This window comes from Oryzias latipes, chromosome 15 (assembly GCF_002234675.1).
Source record: "Oryzias latipes chromosome 15, ASM223467v1".
Classification (NCBI taxonomy): Eukaryota; Metazoa; Chordata; class Actinopteri; order Beloniformes; family Adrianichthyidae; genus Oryzias; species Oryzias latipes.
Window position 1 is genome coordinate 20653268 of NC_019873.2, and position 12447 is coordinate 20665714.

At 38.5% G+C, this 12447-nt stretch overlaps 1 protein-coding gene across 2 annotated transcripts in view; it reads right to left on the bottom strand.

Moving 5' to 3' along the window:
- Positions 1-8523, bottom strand: part of pcsk2 (proprotein convertase subtilisin/kexin type 2) — a 31692-nt gene extending 23169 nt beyond the window's left edge. Inside the window, exons 1-3 of one of the 2 annotated variants that reach the window (XM_011484413.3) lie at positions 8416-8523; positions 8042-8296; positions 6293-6397 (exon numbers count right to left, since the gene is read on the bottom strand). In XM_011484413.3, the coding sequence (XP_011482715.1) occupies positions 6293-6397; positions 8042-8224 (288 nt within the window). In that variant the 5' untranslated portion in view covers positions 8225-8296; positions 8416-8523. The remainder of the gene's footprint in view (positions 1-6292; positions 6398-8041; positions 8297-8415) is intronic. The other variant, XM_011484412.2, reaches the window with a different exon arrangement.
- Positions 8524-12447: the final 3924 nt, after the last annotated feature.

The following is a 12447-nucleotide window of genomic DNA, read 5'->3' on the forward strand; positions in this document are numbered from 1 at the left end:
TTTTTGTTGCATCGATAATGATAGGTTGAGGGTATTGGGAGCTTTAAGCTAGCGGGAGAGAGTGTAAACAGATGGATCTCAGGAAGTATGGCTGGACCTAGTCCCCGCCAACAGTCCCGCACACCAAGCGAATTAAGAATAAACTCCTGCCACTCTACAGAAACGTCTTAAAAACCTTCTTAAAAACAACACTGATTTTTTGATTTTGCCTAAAAACGACATAATCATGATCAAAAGACCACTAGGAAAGCTTTTACAATAGATGAAAAGATGAATGGAGTGGATCTTTAAAGGAACCATCTTTTTTCCTCTAGGAGTGATCAAAGCTGCAATTTCTTTTAAACTAGCCAGCCACAAAAGCCACAGCTTTGTTTTCCACTTCCTTAAAAGCCCTCAGCATTTTTAATTCATAAACCGTTTCCCTGACTCATTAGGGGAGAAAAAACATAAAACAGGTAAATGAACAGCTGTGCTTTGCACTCATTGAATTATGCCACAATAACAATGCAGCCTTCTGAAAAAGAGGGAATAAATTATGTCAGTTGATATGTTTTATACAATTTAGGATATTATTACAAAGAGCTAGAAACATTAAAAACTTTTTTTTTTTTTCATGGCAGAGGAAATAATAAGAGTAACATAAAGTAGCTGGCCAATTCAGCTACTCTGGCGTCAGATTCTATCCAATTTCCAATGTGGCTTTTTTGTATTATATAAAACAAACGCCTTTGCATAGTTTTGAAAATATGAAGAGGTTAAGAGTGGGAAAGGAAAAAAGAAGTCACTTAATCCATTACACTGTAATGGGCTTTCAATTCTTTTCAGTTTTCAGAGTGTGAGGAGAATTGCAAGCCCAAGGTGAACTTGCAGATTAAAATGTATTAACCTTTTTCTTGATGTCAAGGTTTTACAATTTATGTAAAGGTCTTTTTCACGCTTCCTGCAGGTTGACCTGTTCATTTTACAGGTAAATGTACTGTAAAAAAGGAATCACTGACACAACTAACAAGTCATAAAGGGAAACTCTGATAAAGCCATTGTCTTTTAAAAGCAGACACTATCAATGAGACAAAACGTCTTTTCACAGTTCAAAGCCATACACTGAAAAAACGTATCTAAGTGCTCCTTTTACATTTACCTCCCCCAAACTGACTGTAATGTGTCTCAGAGAGCAGGCTTTGCTTGGTGTGTTTACCTCTTCCAATACAAGCAGAGCAGCACTTAAGGTGTCCTTCAAATATAGCCGAAGCCTATTCGTTTAGATTTCACTTTTACGGTACTTTAAGCAATCAAAAGCAGCTCACAGTGAGACTATAAATCAGTATGCCAGTGTTGATGTCACAGCACTGCTGTGCTGAGGGAAACCTGCCAGAAAATACTGTAAATTACACTGTTGCTCATTTATAAGGAGTAGATAAAAAAAAAAACAATATTTCATTAAATTTGAATTGATTTTTTCAGTATCATTAATCAAATCTTTGAATTAGCTTCTAAGTTATTAATACAATAATTCCTAATTTTACAAAATAAATCTCTTGTTCAATTCTGATTACTGATTACTATTATTGAAAAATATATGTAACTGAATCAATTGAATATTCAGATGAATAAAATCGTGAACTTGTGAGTTGAAATTAAGTAAATATAGTATTTTGACAGTGTTTTCCAGCACCATAAAAATATGATTGCATTTAGAATATTTTGTATCACTTCTGATTTTTTTCCCTTCTCCTCATCTTTCAATTTGTTCTATCAGTTGGTAAAAGAGCATTTATTTCCCTTGAGATGATGTGTCACACTGCCCACTCACTAAATCTTACAATGCCCATAGACCACTGTCACTGTTTAGCCTCACAGAACGCCTGCTCACAATGCCTCATTTCATCTTAAATCAAAGCCCTGCACTGCCTCTCCCCTCTTTTAGCCTTCATTTTCCTCCTGCCTCTTACATGCTTGTCTTTCGGGGTCACATGAAAACCGCTTGTTCACAGCCAACTATTGAATTTTCCACTTTCCTCCTTTTTTTTTCCACTCCCATTTATGCTGCAAGTAGCTTTCAAATTGTATTTGTCTGGTAAAAAATGAAGAGTAGGAATGGATGGATGGTTAGATGGATGATTGGATAAAGGCACAGATGTGTGATTGGTCAGACATCTTGGCTGCACAGTAGGAGAAGAGGGCCAGACTGGTTCAAGATAGCGTAAAGAAGGACACGAAGAAGCAATGATGAAAGAAGGTGTACTTTCAAAAGTCATTTTAGAAATATTAATTTATCTAGTACAATACAATTGCTGCAAAATGTTTATAACATGTTTATCATAAATTTTTAAATTTGTCTCATTTAATTGTTATACTGTTTTTCCCTCCAAAATAAAGGTCTTGGATTAATTCTTATATTGATGAAATGTATCTGGATGGTTCTCCTACATGAAACATTACACTAACTGAAATCTTTATGGTTTTAGCACAGCACTAACAAATATCAGCACTTTAGTTTTGAGTTGTCAAACTAATACTTCCAATATCCAAGAGATCATTATGATTTATCTAAAATGTTGTGTAGAACATCGCTTATCTAAAGTTTATTTTTGGACAGAAAAATCAAAGTGTTGATCAACTTGCAGATGAGCTGTTTGAGTTCTAAGAAGTCAGGAAATATTAGTAACTTTTCAGATTAAAATGTGGTTGTTCAAAGGTTATTGTGACTTCGCCATTCAACTCACCAAAACATAAGTTCCTATAATGTTATTTTTTGGCATTATTTATAAAAAAAATCTATTCATTATTATGGCTTCACTCTATTTACCTAATATTGTATTTTGTTACATTTTGTTCAGGTTGTTATAATTAAGTTGCTTAACTTCACTTTTCTTTGATGGCTCAGACTTGGTTGGTAATTGTCACAGCTGTTTTTGATTTATTCATTTTCGCTGATCCACTGTTCTACAACTGAGACATAAAATGTGCTTTTCTTTTTAAATTAGAGGCTCCTTTATTGGCCAATTTATCCTGTACCTTTGGGGTAAACTTTCTCAGAAAGACTGAGTTGTCCCGCTGTAGTTGAAGCACACTCTCTGGTTTCCCTTTTTTAATGAGGCACCAGACCCAGTTTGCTAGAGGCACTTTACTTGTCTATCATACAATGTTAGCAGAGACAAGTTACCCAAGACAGCCCTATTGTTCACCTTTCAGTCTATCACTTCAGGGGCCGCCACTGCAAATCAGCTTTCACTGATTCGCACTGGTGGTTTGGCAGTTTTTTTCAAGCCAGGTGCCCTTCCTGACAAAACCTGGTATTTTATCCGGGCTGGGGACCAGCACAGGAAGACTTGGCCCCATTATGGCTATATGGCTAAATGGTAAATGGCGTATATGTATAGCACTTTTCTACATTCCTCAAAGGTCAAAAAGCGCTTTAAACTCAAAGGCCCAGTCACACACTCTCGCCTTCTCCATTGCCAAACTATGGCGCCAACCTTCCACCAGAGGCAAGGTGGGGTTCAGTGTCTCTAGCAAGGATACTCTGACGTATGGGCGGGCAAACCTGCAATCTTCCGTTCAGAGGTCGACCGTCCTACCACTGTTCCATGGGCACCCCATAGGCAGTTGCATGACGGTTCTTGGCCAAAGACCCACACTGGATGACGCTCATCGTACCCCCTGAGAATCGAACCCTGGTATCCCATGCGCCAGTCCTACAGACCCATCCAGCCATCTAGCGCAAGACAGCACTATAACTTGCAAAGACTTGAGTTACTAAGGGCAGATTTCATCCACCCCAGCGTCCTGCCACCCAGAGGTTTTACGACTGGATTCATCTTGGGTGCTGGAGTGGCTCACACTAGGATCCCCAGACTCTCGACAGACGGCTTGCCGGAGAGTGAGGAACAGATCAGAGTATTCCTTCACCCTCTGTTCTATTGAGGTCACCATCTCACCGCCTGCTCTATAGGCAGTACTAGCAGAAAACTGCTTTCCTCTCTTGAGCTGCCAAAAGGTTTGCCAAAATTTCTTTGAAACCCACCATTGGTACTTCTCTGTCGTCTCCCTGGATTTCTGCCAGAAAATGCTTTGTCTTTTCAACTGCCAGAGCTAAATGCTGCTTGGAGTGCCAATCCCTCTGACATCTTCAGTCTGCCTCGACACCTGGATCTAGGTTTCCTGACATGGATGTTAAAGACCCTTCTGACAGTAAACTGAGAAGCTATCAGAACAGACTCTGAAATTCATTTGGAGCTGATGAGTCTGTTCATCCACCTCCACCAGGGAATCCAACTCCACAGCAGATGGAAATCAGTAGAAAGCTCTACTCCTCTCTTCACCCGAGTGTCAAAGACACACAGCTGAAGGTCAGATGACACAAAGTCTATCATTGACTTCCTGCCAAGAGTGTCTAGACCGCTCTTGGGGACCCAATGGTTAGAGTCCATTTTTATGGAAAGGGCCATCGAGGCACCAAGTCCTGACCACTGTTTTAATAGTTTTGTGTATACGTTGTTTTTTTTACATCATCTTGTTTTCCTATCCTCAAGCCCTCCACCCACCCACAAATGTGGCATAATATTTATACTTGGATTAGGCAGAGTGCGATATTAAATTAGACAAGAAAGATTGTATCGTAATTTTTAAAACATAGTAAGTTTAAAAAATGTAGATGTTATAATCAGTTCTTAATTAATATAAAACTATAAATAAATTTAAAATGAAGGTAAATGGATATTCACATTTTCTCCTTTACTGGTATTTATTAAAATATAAATAATTTATTTTGATGCGGTTTAGATAAAATTCCAAAATTGCAGAAAAAAATAGCAGATAATTTTAGTAAATGACCAAATTTACACCTCCTCCTTGTTCTTTCCAGAATATTTTTAGACACAGAGTATTCCATTTAATGATAAAAAACACAAACATTCATATTGTCCACACATGCAAACATCTATGTCTGCAGTGTCATATATGAATGAGCTTGTGAAACATTAAACCCAGCATCCGGAACAACAATTTATCCATGTCAGTGTTGACCCACTGCCATTAGCAGTATTAGCTCTGTGGAATGGCTTGCATTTATTTTCATTAGCACCTCTCGAAACCACAATTACAGGGGGCGGAAGGGTGGTGTGTGCGAGGGTGATTGTCTGTAAAAAGGAGTTCCAGTTTGCAGAAGACAAAAGAGGGTTTGGAACAACCTGCTTCATTGACCGGTTTTCTGTGCAGGTTTGAACACAAATGTGCTCATTCAGTAGCTTCTTCAACAACAAAACTGCTTTATTTCCCCCAATACAATACCTGCCTTTAGTAATAATCAGACATTTTTGGAAACAAGCAGCAATAACTGCTTATGTATGATTAGTTCAATAATGCGCTATAGCACTGTATGTAGATAAACACAGAAAAAAATCGAAACAGGGATATCATGTTTTAAATAAAAACAGGTTAAAAGAACATTATATATTGTTACTTGCCAATTAAAGCATGTCTTAGGGAAATAGTATGTACTTTCTTTTCTTCTTTGCAATAAATTAGTCAAAAATAATTAAGAAAACAATCAAGAAGAGAAGTTAGAAAAGTAAAGGTCATTTGTCTTTGTAGATGACTCTGTTTTTAACAGCTATTTGTTCCTTTTTCCCAATTTAAAGACATAATTTGAATTATATTTTCACTGCCAGATGTGCAATTTTGTTTATCAAAATTCTAAGTGCCAAAAGGAAAAGACAAATTGTAACATTTGTTAAAAAAATTGGTAAAAATAAAACACACTAAAAATGGAAGAAAGACTTTTATGGAGGAAAAGTCATGGCTAGAAATATTGAATTCTAGAAATTCTGCAGCTCATTGAGCTACCCTGACAACATGGAGACTGTTGATTTTTTTCTTGAGATTAGAAAGAAAGAGAACCAAACTCGATGCAACATTTCAGATTATCTCTGCACATCTACTATAGTGATGTTGTGACCATGTTTTCTGGCTGCTGAAACTGATGTAATTATACACACAATGCAACCCCAAAGACTGATTTTGCCATTGCCGAGGCTCCAGACCTTTGACAGTGATTTAAGCTGAGCTACATCAAAAAAGTTGGTTTTGTGTTTCCCTTTGGCATCCCTTTTCCAGGTGTTTTGTTTGTCCTGTGTGTCTTTTAATGTTTGTATCTTGACTTTAGCCCACTGTAGAAGCATCAAAGCAGTTTCTTTCACATTCATACCAGTCTCAAAATAACCACTGTCACGCAAACTGAGTGGGAAGTCCTACTGCTGTAGGCACACGCAGACATCTCAGCATTCGTGCTTACCCTTCTGTTATTTTGGAGCCATTGTTTGATACGGGCGCTGCGTTTGCTTCGCCTCTTTGAAGTGTCCTGAGGATAGAAGTGAAAGAGGCCGTCTCCAAAGGGGAGCTGCGTGATGAGCAACAGAGAGAGAGAAAAAAAATGCATCAGGAGTGAGGAGACAAATACAGTGTAACACAGAAGCAGCAATTGGAGGACATCAATCCAAATACAATGAACCATAAATGAAGGTCAGCTCCAAATGGAAACAAGAGCACTGATTCCACAGCACTCGCACAAGGTTTATTTTTAAGGCACTGGGGGAACCGTGCTGGAGTCAACTATGATAAATCCCACTGGCAGGGAAATGAGATGCATCATCCGAAGCATTCCCTCTAGCACTGAGCACAGATTAAAGACGTCCTTATGCTTGGGTAGCAGCAAGGGTGCAGGTCAGTCCTCAAAATAAATGCTTTCAGATGTGTCTGTCAGATTTAATGTGGCAGTCTTATAGAAAGATGAATATCATAACTATTTTTCACAGCTTTTCAGTTCATGTGTTGCACGCAAAGACCGAGAATGCGATGAAACCAAAAGGAAAGAGCTCTCTTTTGGTAATTAAACAATTGCTGATCCCAGATCTAATCCTGTTGACATTTGCATGTGTTTCCCGTTTGGTGTCCCAATCTAGTTCATTAAGCAATAAAACAGAAAAATAATTAAAAATAACATTGTTTAATGGTGTGTATCTCATTAAGAGGCATTTTCTCACCCATTACATAACATAGAAGGCAGATGTCAGAAACTAACCAGTGCAAACAAGATCAAAGATCTGGTGATGTTGCACAACAAAAATGAATGACATCCAAATGGAGAAAAAATATAAAACAAATCATTGAATTATTTAGTGAATGTATAATAACAATGCAGAAAAGGAAATCCTCATTCAGAGCGGGACTGTTCACTGTTCTGCCTCACTGACTAAGGCTCCAGCCAATTTCACTCACAGTTATTTTGACATGTGACGAGGAACACACACTGTCAGGGAATTATTTCCATTGGTCTGTCATAAACAGCTTGTTATGCCCCGTGATGTGCTGTGTGGGATGCTCCGGATTTGCCAAGCTGTTTAATAAGATGCATCATCTCAGGTTATCTTCAAGGGAGGCCAGAAGTGAATACATTGTGTACTTTGTGTGCTAAAGAGATATGTAAAAACACAAAATGCAATCTTTTGTTTTTAATAATTTCCTTTGAGTTTAATAAATTGCATCCCCTGCTGTTTTTTTCTTGAAATTTGAGGTTAAATATAAAATGGCACCCACGATTTTTACAAATACCTTTATTTTATAAATAAGGTGTTTCCTGAGTTGAAGGGCACTGATGATGAAGGAGAAAAATAGCCTAAAGGTGAGGCTAATGAAATTCAGCCATTAGACCTAGGTTAACCAATAACTAGAGCCTGCATTTTAGTTGGAATGACGTCACCAAATTTGGAGAAAGTGCAACCAAGTCAAACCAATTGAAAACCAGTCACATCTTTTCACCACATTTTCCAAATAATTAACTAGTGTTGCAAAATATTAGAAGGTTCCAGCCCTCTAAAAGAATGAAAAATGAAACCAAGACAAATAAAAATGGGGATTGTTTTTTTTTAATTTGAGAACCTTTTCCTGTGCATTCACAAATCAATTCACCTTGACTGTTTCAGCCAAGTGACAAGTTGAGTCTTCCCTTAAGCGTCTGCATGACGGATTTAACCAAGCATCCTACCTTCCTTGCACTCTGGAACCCATGTTGTGCTGCAAGTTGGTGCGCCTCGTCCTGTGCGTCCTCGTGCAACTGGACCAAAAGATGCTCCGTCAAGACTCCTTCTGCAGCCTCCGTTGCAAACAGCAGAGCGTTCAAAAGCACTAGAACCCCCACAGCTGTCCCATGACGGGGAGATCCGTGCATCGTGCCTGGCTTGCGTCTGTCCTCTTGTCTGCCCGTTCGTCGGAGTGAAATCAGTGTGCCGGATGCTCCTCGCTGGAGGTGGGAGGAAGAGGAGGGGGAGGAGGAGGAGTAGGAGGGAGAAGAAAAGGAGGATGTGGAGGGTCGGATTAACGCATCGTCAGCTGATGACACCAGTGGAAGTTTAGTTTTACCACGGCACAGATGCTCTCCCTGTCGAGTGCTGGGAGTGGGGATGGCCGTGCGCTTTGGATCTAACCTGCATCCTTAGCTTTTCTGTCTCTCCTCCTCCTCTTGCTCCTCTCATGTGTAATTTATCTGCCCCCTTCGCTCAGGCGTCTTGCACGTGACATTGTACCAATGAGCTCAGGCGAATGGAAACCGTGGCTTTTCTTTCCTTCAGTGTCACTTACTTGTTTATCACCTTGGAGAATTCCTCAGGGTTAAAAAGAAATGAATTGATCTGAAAAAATGCCATTTGTTGCATTTTCTGAGGCATTCCACCATTTTTGTGTTCTCCCTCTCATAGCCATGCTGCTAATATCAGTTTTCAGCTTATAGGTTTCTATTTTACGTATATGTTAAACCTATTCTTTAATGGATGGGAGGATGAACAGTGGAAGCAAAAGCACTTCCTTGCTTCTTTAGAGACCCACTCCGATGAAAAATGTGTTTTTGGTGTTTCCAACATGTTTTTGTAGCAAGATGGAGGACATATATAAAGCTTAAAATTGCTTAAAATAAGCTCATTGTATTGCTAATTGCATAAATAGGTCTATGTCTGTCAGGAAAAAATGCAAACTTAGAGAAATGCTGCAGTTATGTGGTGTTGTAAAGATCGGAAAATGATTTTCCAACTCGGAAAACGCACACGAACGTAAAATCAACAAATCTTCCAACACCACATGAATGCAGAATATCTTTCTGCACCCAGACAAAAGTCATTTTATTCGAATGGGTGCACATTTCTATGGGTAGACCCCCAAACTACAGGAAAACAAAACATTAATAAGGATTATCAGTGTGATTCATTCCAGTTTGGCGGGCCAGGTTAAAAACATGGCGGGCCACATATTTGTTTTTAGAGACATTTATTTTGGTTATGTTAAACACACAAACTTAAAAACACAAGCATTAACACTGAACAATGTCGACATAAACATTGAAAAAAACACAAACGTTGAACAAAATTAACCGAAAAAGGTGTTGGGTGAAGCCAAGGCTTATTTCCCCAACCCTGAGTACAAACATCACATTTACCTACAAATTGACAGAACCTTAAATAAGAAAAGAAAAAACAATTACCTCACAACCACCACAGTCTCTCAGTCCAGAAGGTATTTTTGATATATTTTAAATTTATACATTTTCTTAAACTAAAATATGGAGTTTGCAATCTTCAGATCGTCGGATAATAAATTCCCTGGGGTTTTGCCCACCCTTGTACTAAGCTATACACATTTCAGGTAAAGCTTAAAGTAACTAATCCTAAAGCTCATTAATCTGAATAAAGATACCTTTTAGAGTTTCTTCCCTTATTCTTTTTTTTATAATTTTTTATCATTTTTATATTTTATTCTCTTTATTTTGGAAAAAATCTTTGAAAAACCTTGTCTACCACATTGTTCACTAAACTGATATGAGCACAAAAATTGTAGACTAAAAACAACTTGAATTGCTTGTCTCCCTTGGTTTAAAGGAAAAAATTAAATAGAATATACCTTCTCAAAATTACATGTTTATTAGTTGCGGTCACATTTGAAAACGTTCAATTTTGCTATCTGGAAGCGTCCTTAAAAAGATATTAAGCTGCTGCCCTTAGGTTACGCTGCCATACGTTTGTTAAAATCTGAAATGTGTGTTAACAGAAGAGCCCAGCAGCGTAGGGATCCATTTTCACCAATGTCTTGGAAAAATAATGAAGACACATTTTCTATAAATGGATGCACTTTACTAATCACTGTTTCCAGGCTCCCTGCAGACCTCCTCCCACACTCCTGCCACTCAGCAGCCCCAAGATTATTTGTTTAGCTCAGGCAAAGCAGTCTCCTTGCCTTTTTCATCACGGCAAAACACTTTCCTGCAGCTCACAAACACTTAAACAGTTGTATTATTGTGTATAATATCTTCTGTATTGTGTATTTCAGTAAAATATATGCATTCCTTTTTGTCTTTTGGTTATAGTTTTGTGGAAAACACAAATATGAATGTCTTTGAAGACCCACTGAGATGGTGTTTATACAAGTCCTTGTGGCATTTTTTAATGATGGAGGATATATAGAAAGAAAATAAGATTAGAAATTGCTTTTTTTTTGGTGTTTCTTTGATCAAATTGTTGTCAGTCAGGAGCAGATGAGAAAAATGCATCCATATTTGTTCTGTAAAAAATACAATGGGCGGGCCACAAGCTCCCTGCTCTGCTTAATTCTAATCCATCTATTTGTAGACGACTGGATTCATGCACGCCTTCGTTTTCTTTGCCCGAGCTCACATCTTGCTCAGAACTGTATGGCTGAATAGCTCCAACTTTGTTCCCCGTTTCTGTTGCACAGCTAATGCTAGCTTGGGGTTCTGAGGGGATGTAAGATAGGTGGAGAGTGTGTAAAACTCAGGGAACAGGGAGGGCAAGAGGAGCGGGGTTGCTCCGTGCCAACAACTCAGAGCCAAATTTCAAATGAAAAGCTGACGCTCTGCAAAAACTATGGCCTAGACAGGTTTTTAGATTTTGGCTATAAGTCAAAAAGAAAAGACCACTGGGAACGATTTTAAAATAGATCAAAAGATGATCGGAGTGGGATTTTAAAGTTCTCCTGCTGTGTGAAGTAACAAGCACAACCCTCCCTGTAGTTTCCAGAGACACAAGTTGTTTGCTTTGACATGATGGAAATGCCACTTGAGCATTTAAGCTTATTAATAATTTGTGTTTTAGATTAGTTATACAAAGTTAAACTAAAAATGACTTGGCAGCACCATATGAAAGACTATTTATTTTAAATAGAACTGTATTCATTATATTACAAACTTGTCTACCTTTTTTTACATTTCTACTAGTAACAATTCTAGAATTTAGCCCAGATAAAGGCTGATGGTGCAAAGGTTTCCTTACAGTAATTCCTTCTACATGTCAAAAACATTGTATCATCAGGGCAAACTTCAGTGTTTACACTGAATGAAGCATTTGAATGCACAGAGTTGTCTGCAGCCCTGTTAGAGGAGGAGCAGAAAACCACTGCTCTTCAATGTTTCATATTTGCCTGTGGCTGCAGTAAATGTAGGCTGCTTGTCAGTACTTCACAGAGAGCAAGTTAGATTAGACCTGCAGGTACAAGCTGATACCCAGCAGATAATAAAAAAAGAAAAGAAAAAGATAGACTCACGTGTGCGCACACACAGAAGAATGAATCATACTGATAACGAAAACATGACACAGCTGTTGGAGCCTTTGCTTCTAACCTTTAGACAAGAGAGAAGAAAAAAGACATTGATCCTTTCATGCTGTCACTGTTGAAATTAAATAAACCCAGGAAGAGACCATGGAAACATACAGCACTTTGTTTTTCATGTTGTTTTAAGCTAAAGAGCTTTCCATAACGTGAAAGCTCGGAATTTCCAAATTCTAATCTGCTGTTTTTCTTTGTAAAATTGAAAACTATTTTTGCTCCTCCTCCTTCTTTTCACATTCCACCATCCATTTTAGAAGAACATATACACTCACCTGAGCACAGGTGTTAGCCCACCTTTGCACTAATAGTTTGCATGATTGAATGAATGAAAGATTTCACACTAGTTGGTTTAAAGGCATAGGTATGCGTTCGTGAACACTATCTGTTTTGTGTGCATGTTGACATGTGGACATTTTTGCGGCTAGCAGGTGTGTTGATAATATTTGAGTGTGTGTGAACAGGCCCCGCCCTTTTTGTACTACATTTGAACCGTACCGTAACGATAAACAACCAGTAAACCTGTCTGCTCTCTGCTGCTTCATGGTCTTACCCCCCTTCCCCTCCTATTATCACCCTCCTACCCCCCCCTCTCTCTAACGTCCCTCTCTCTTCTTCCCCTCTTTCCTTTTCCGTCCGGTCCAACACCAAAGATTTTCAAACATGATTGAAATTAATAAAGTTTGGCCTCAATTACAAAAGGGGTTTATTCAGACATACCTTTGGTTTGTCTGAAGATGAATAACCCCTCTTGTTAAAATAAAATATGTCCAACACAAGAGGCCC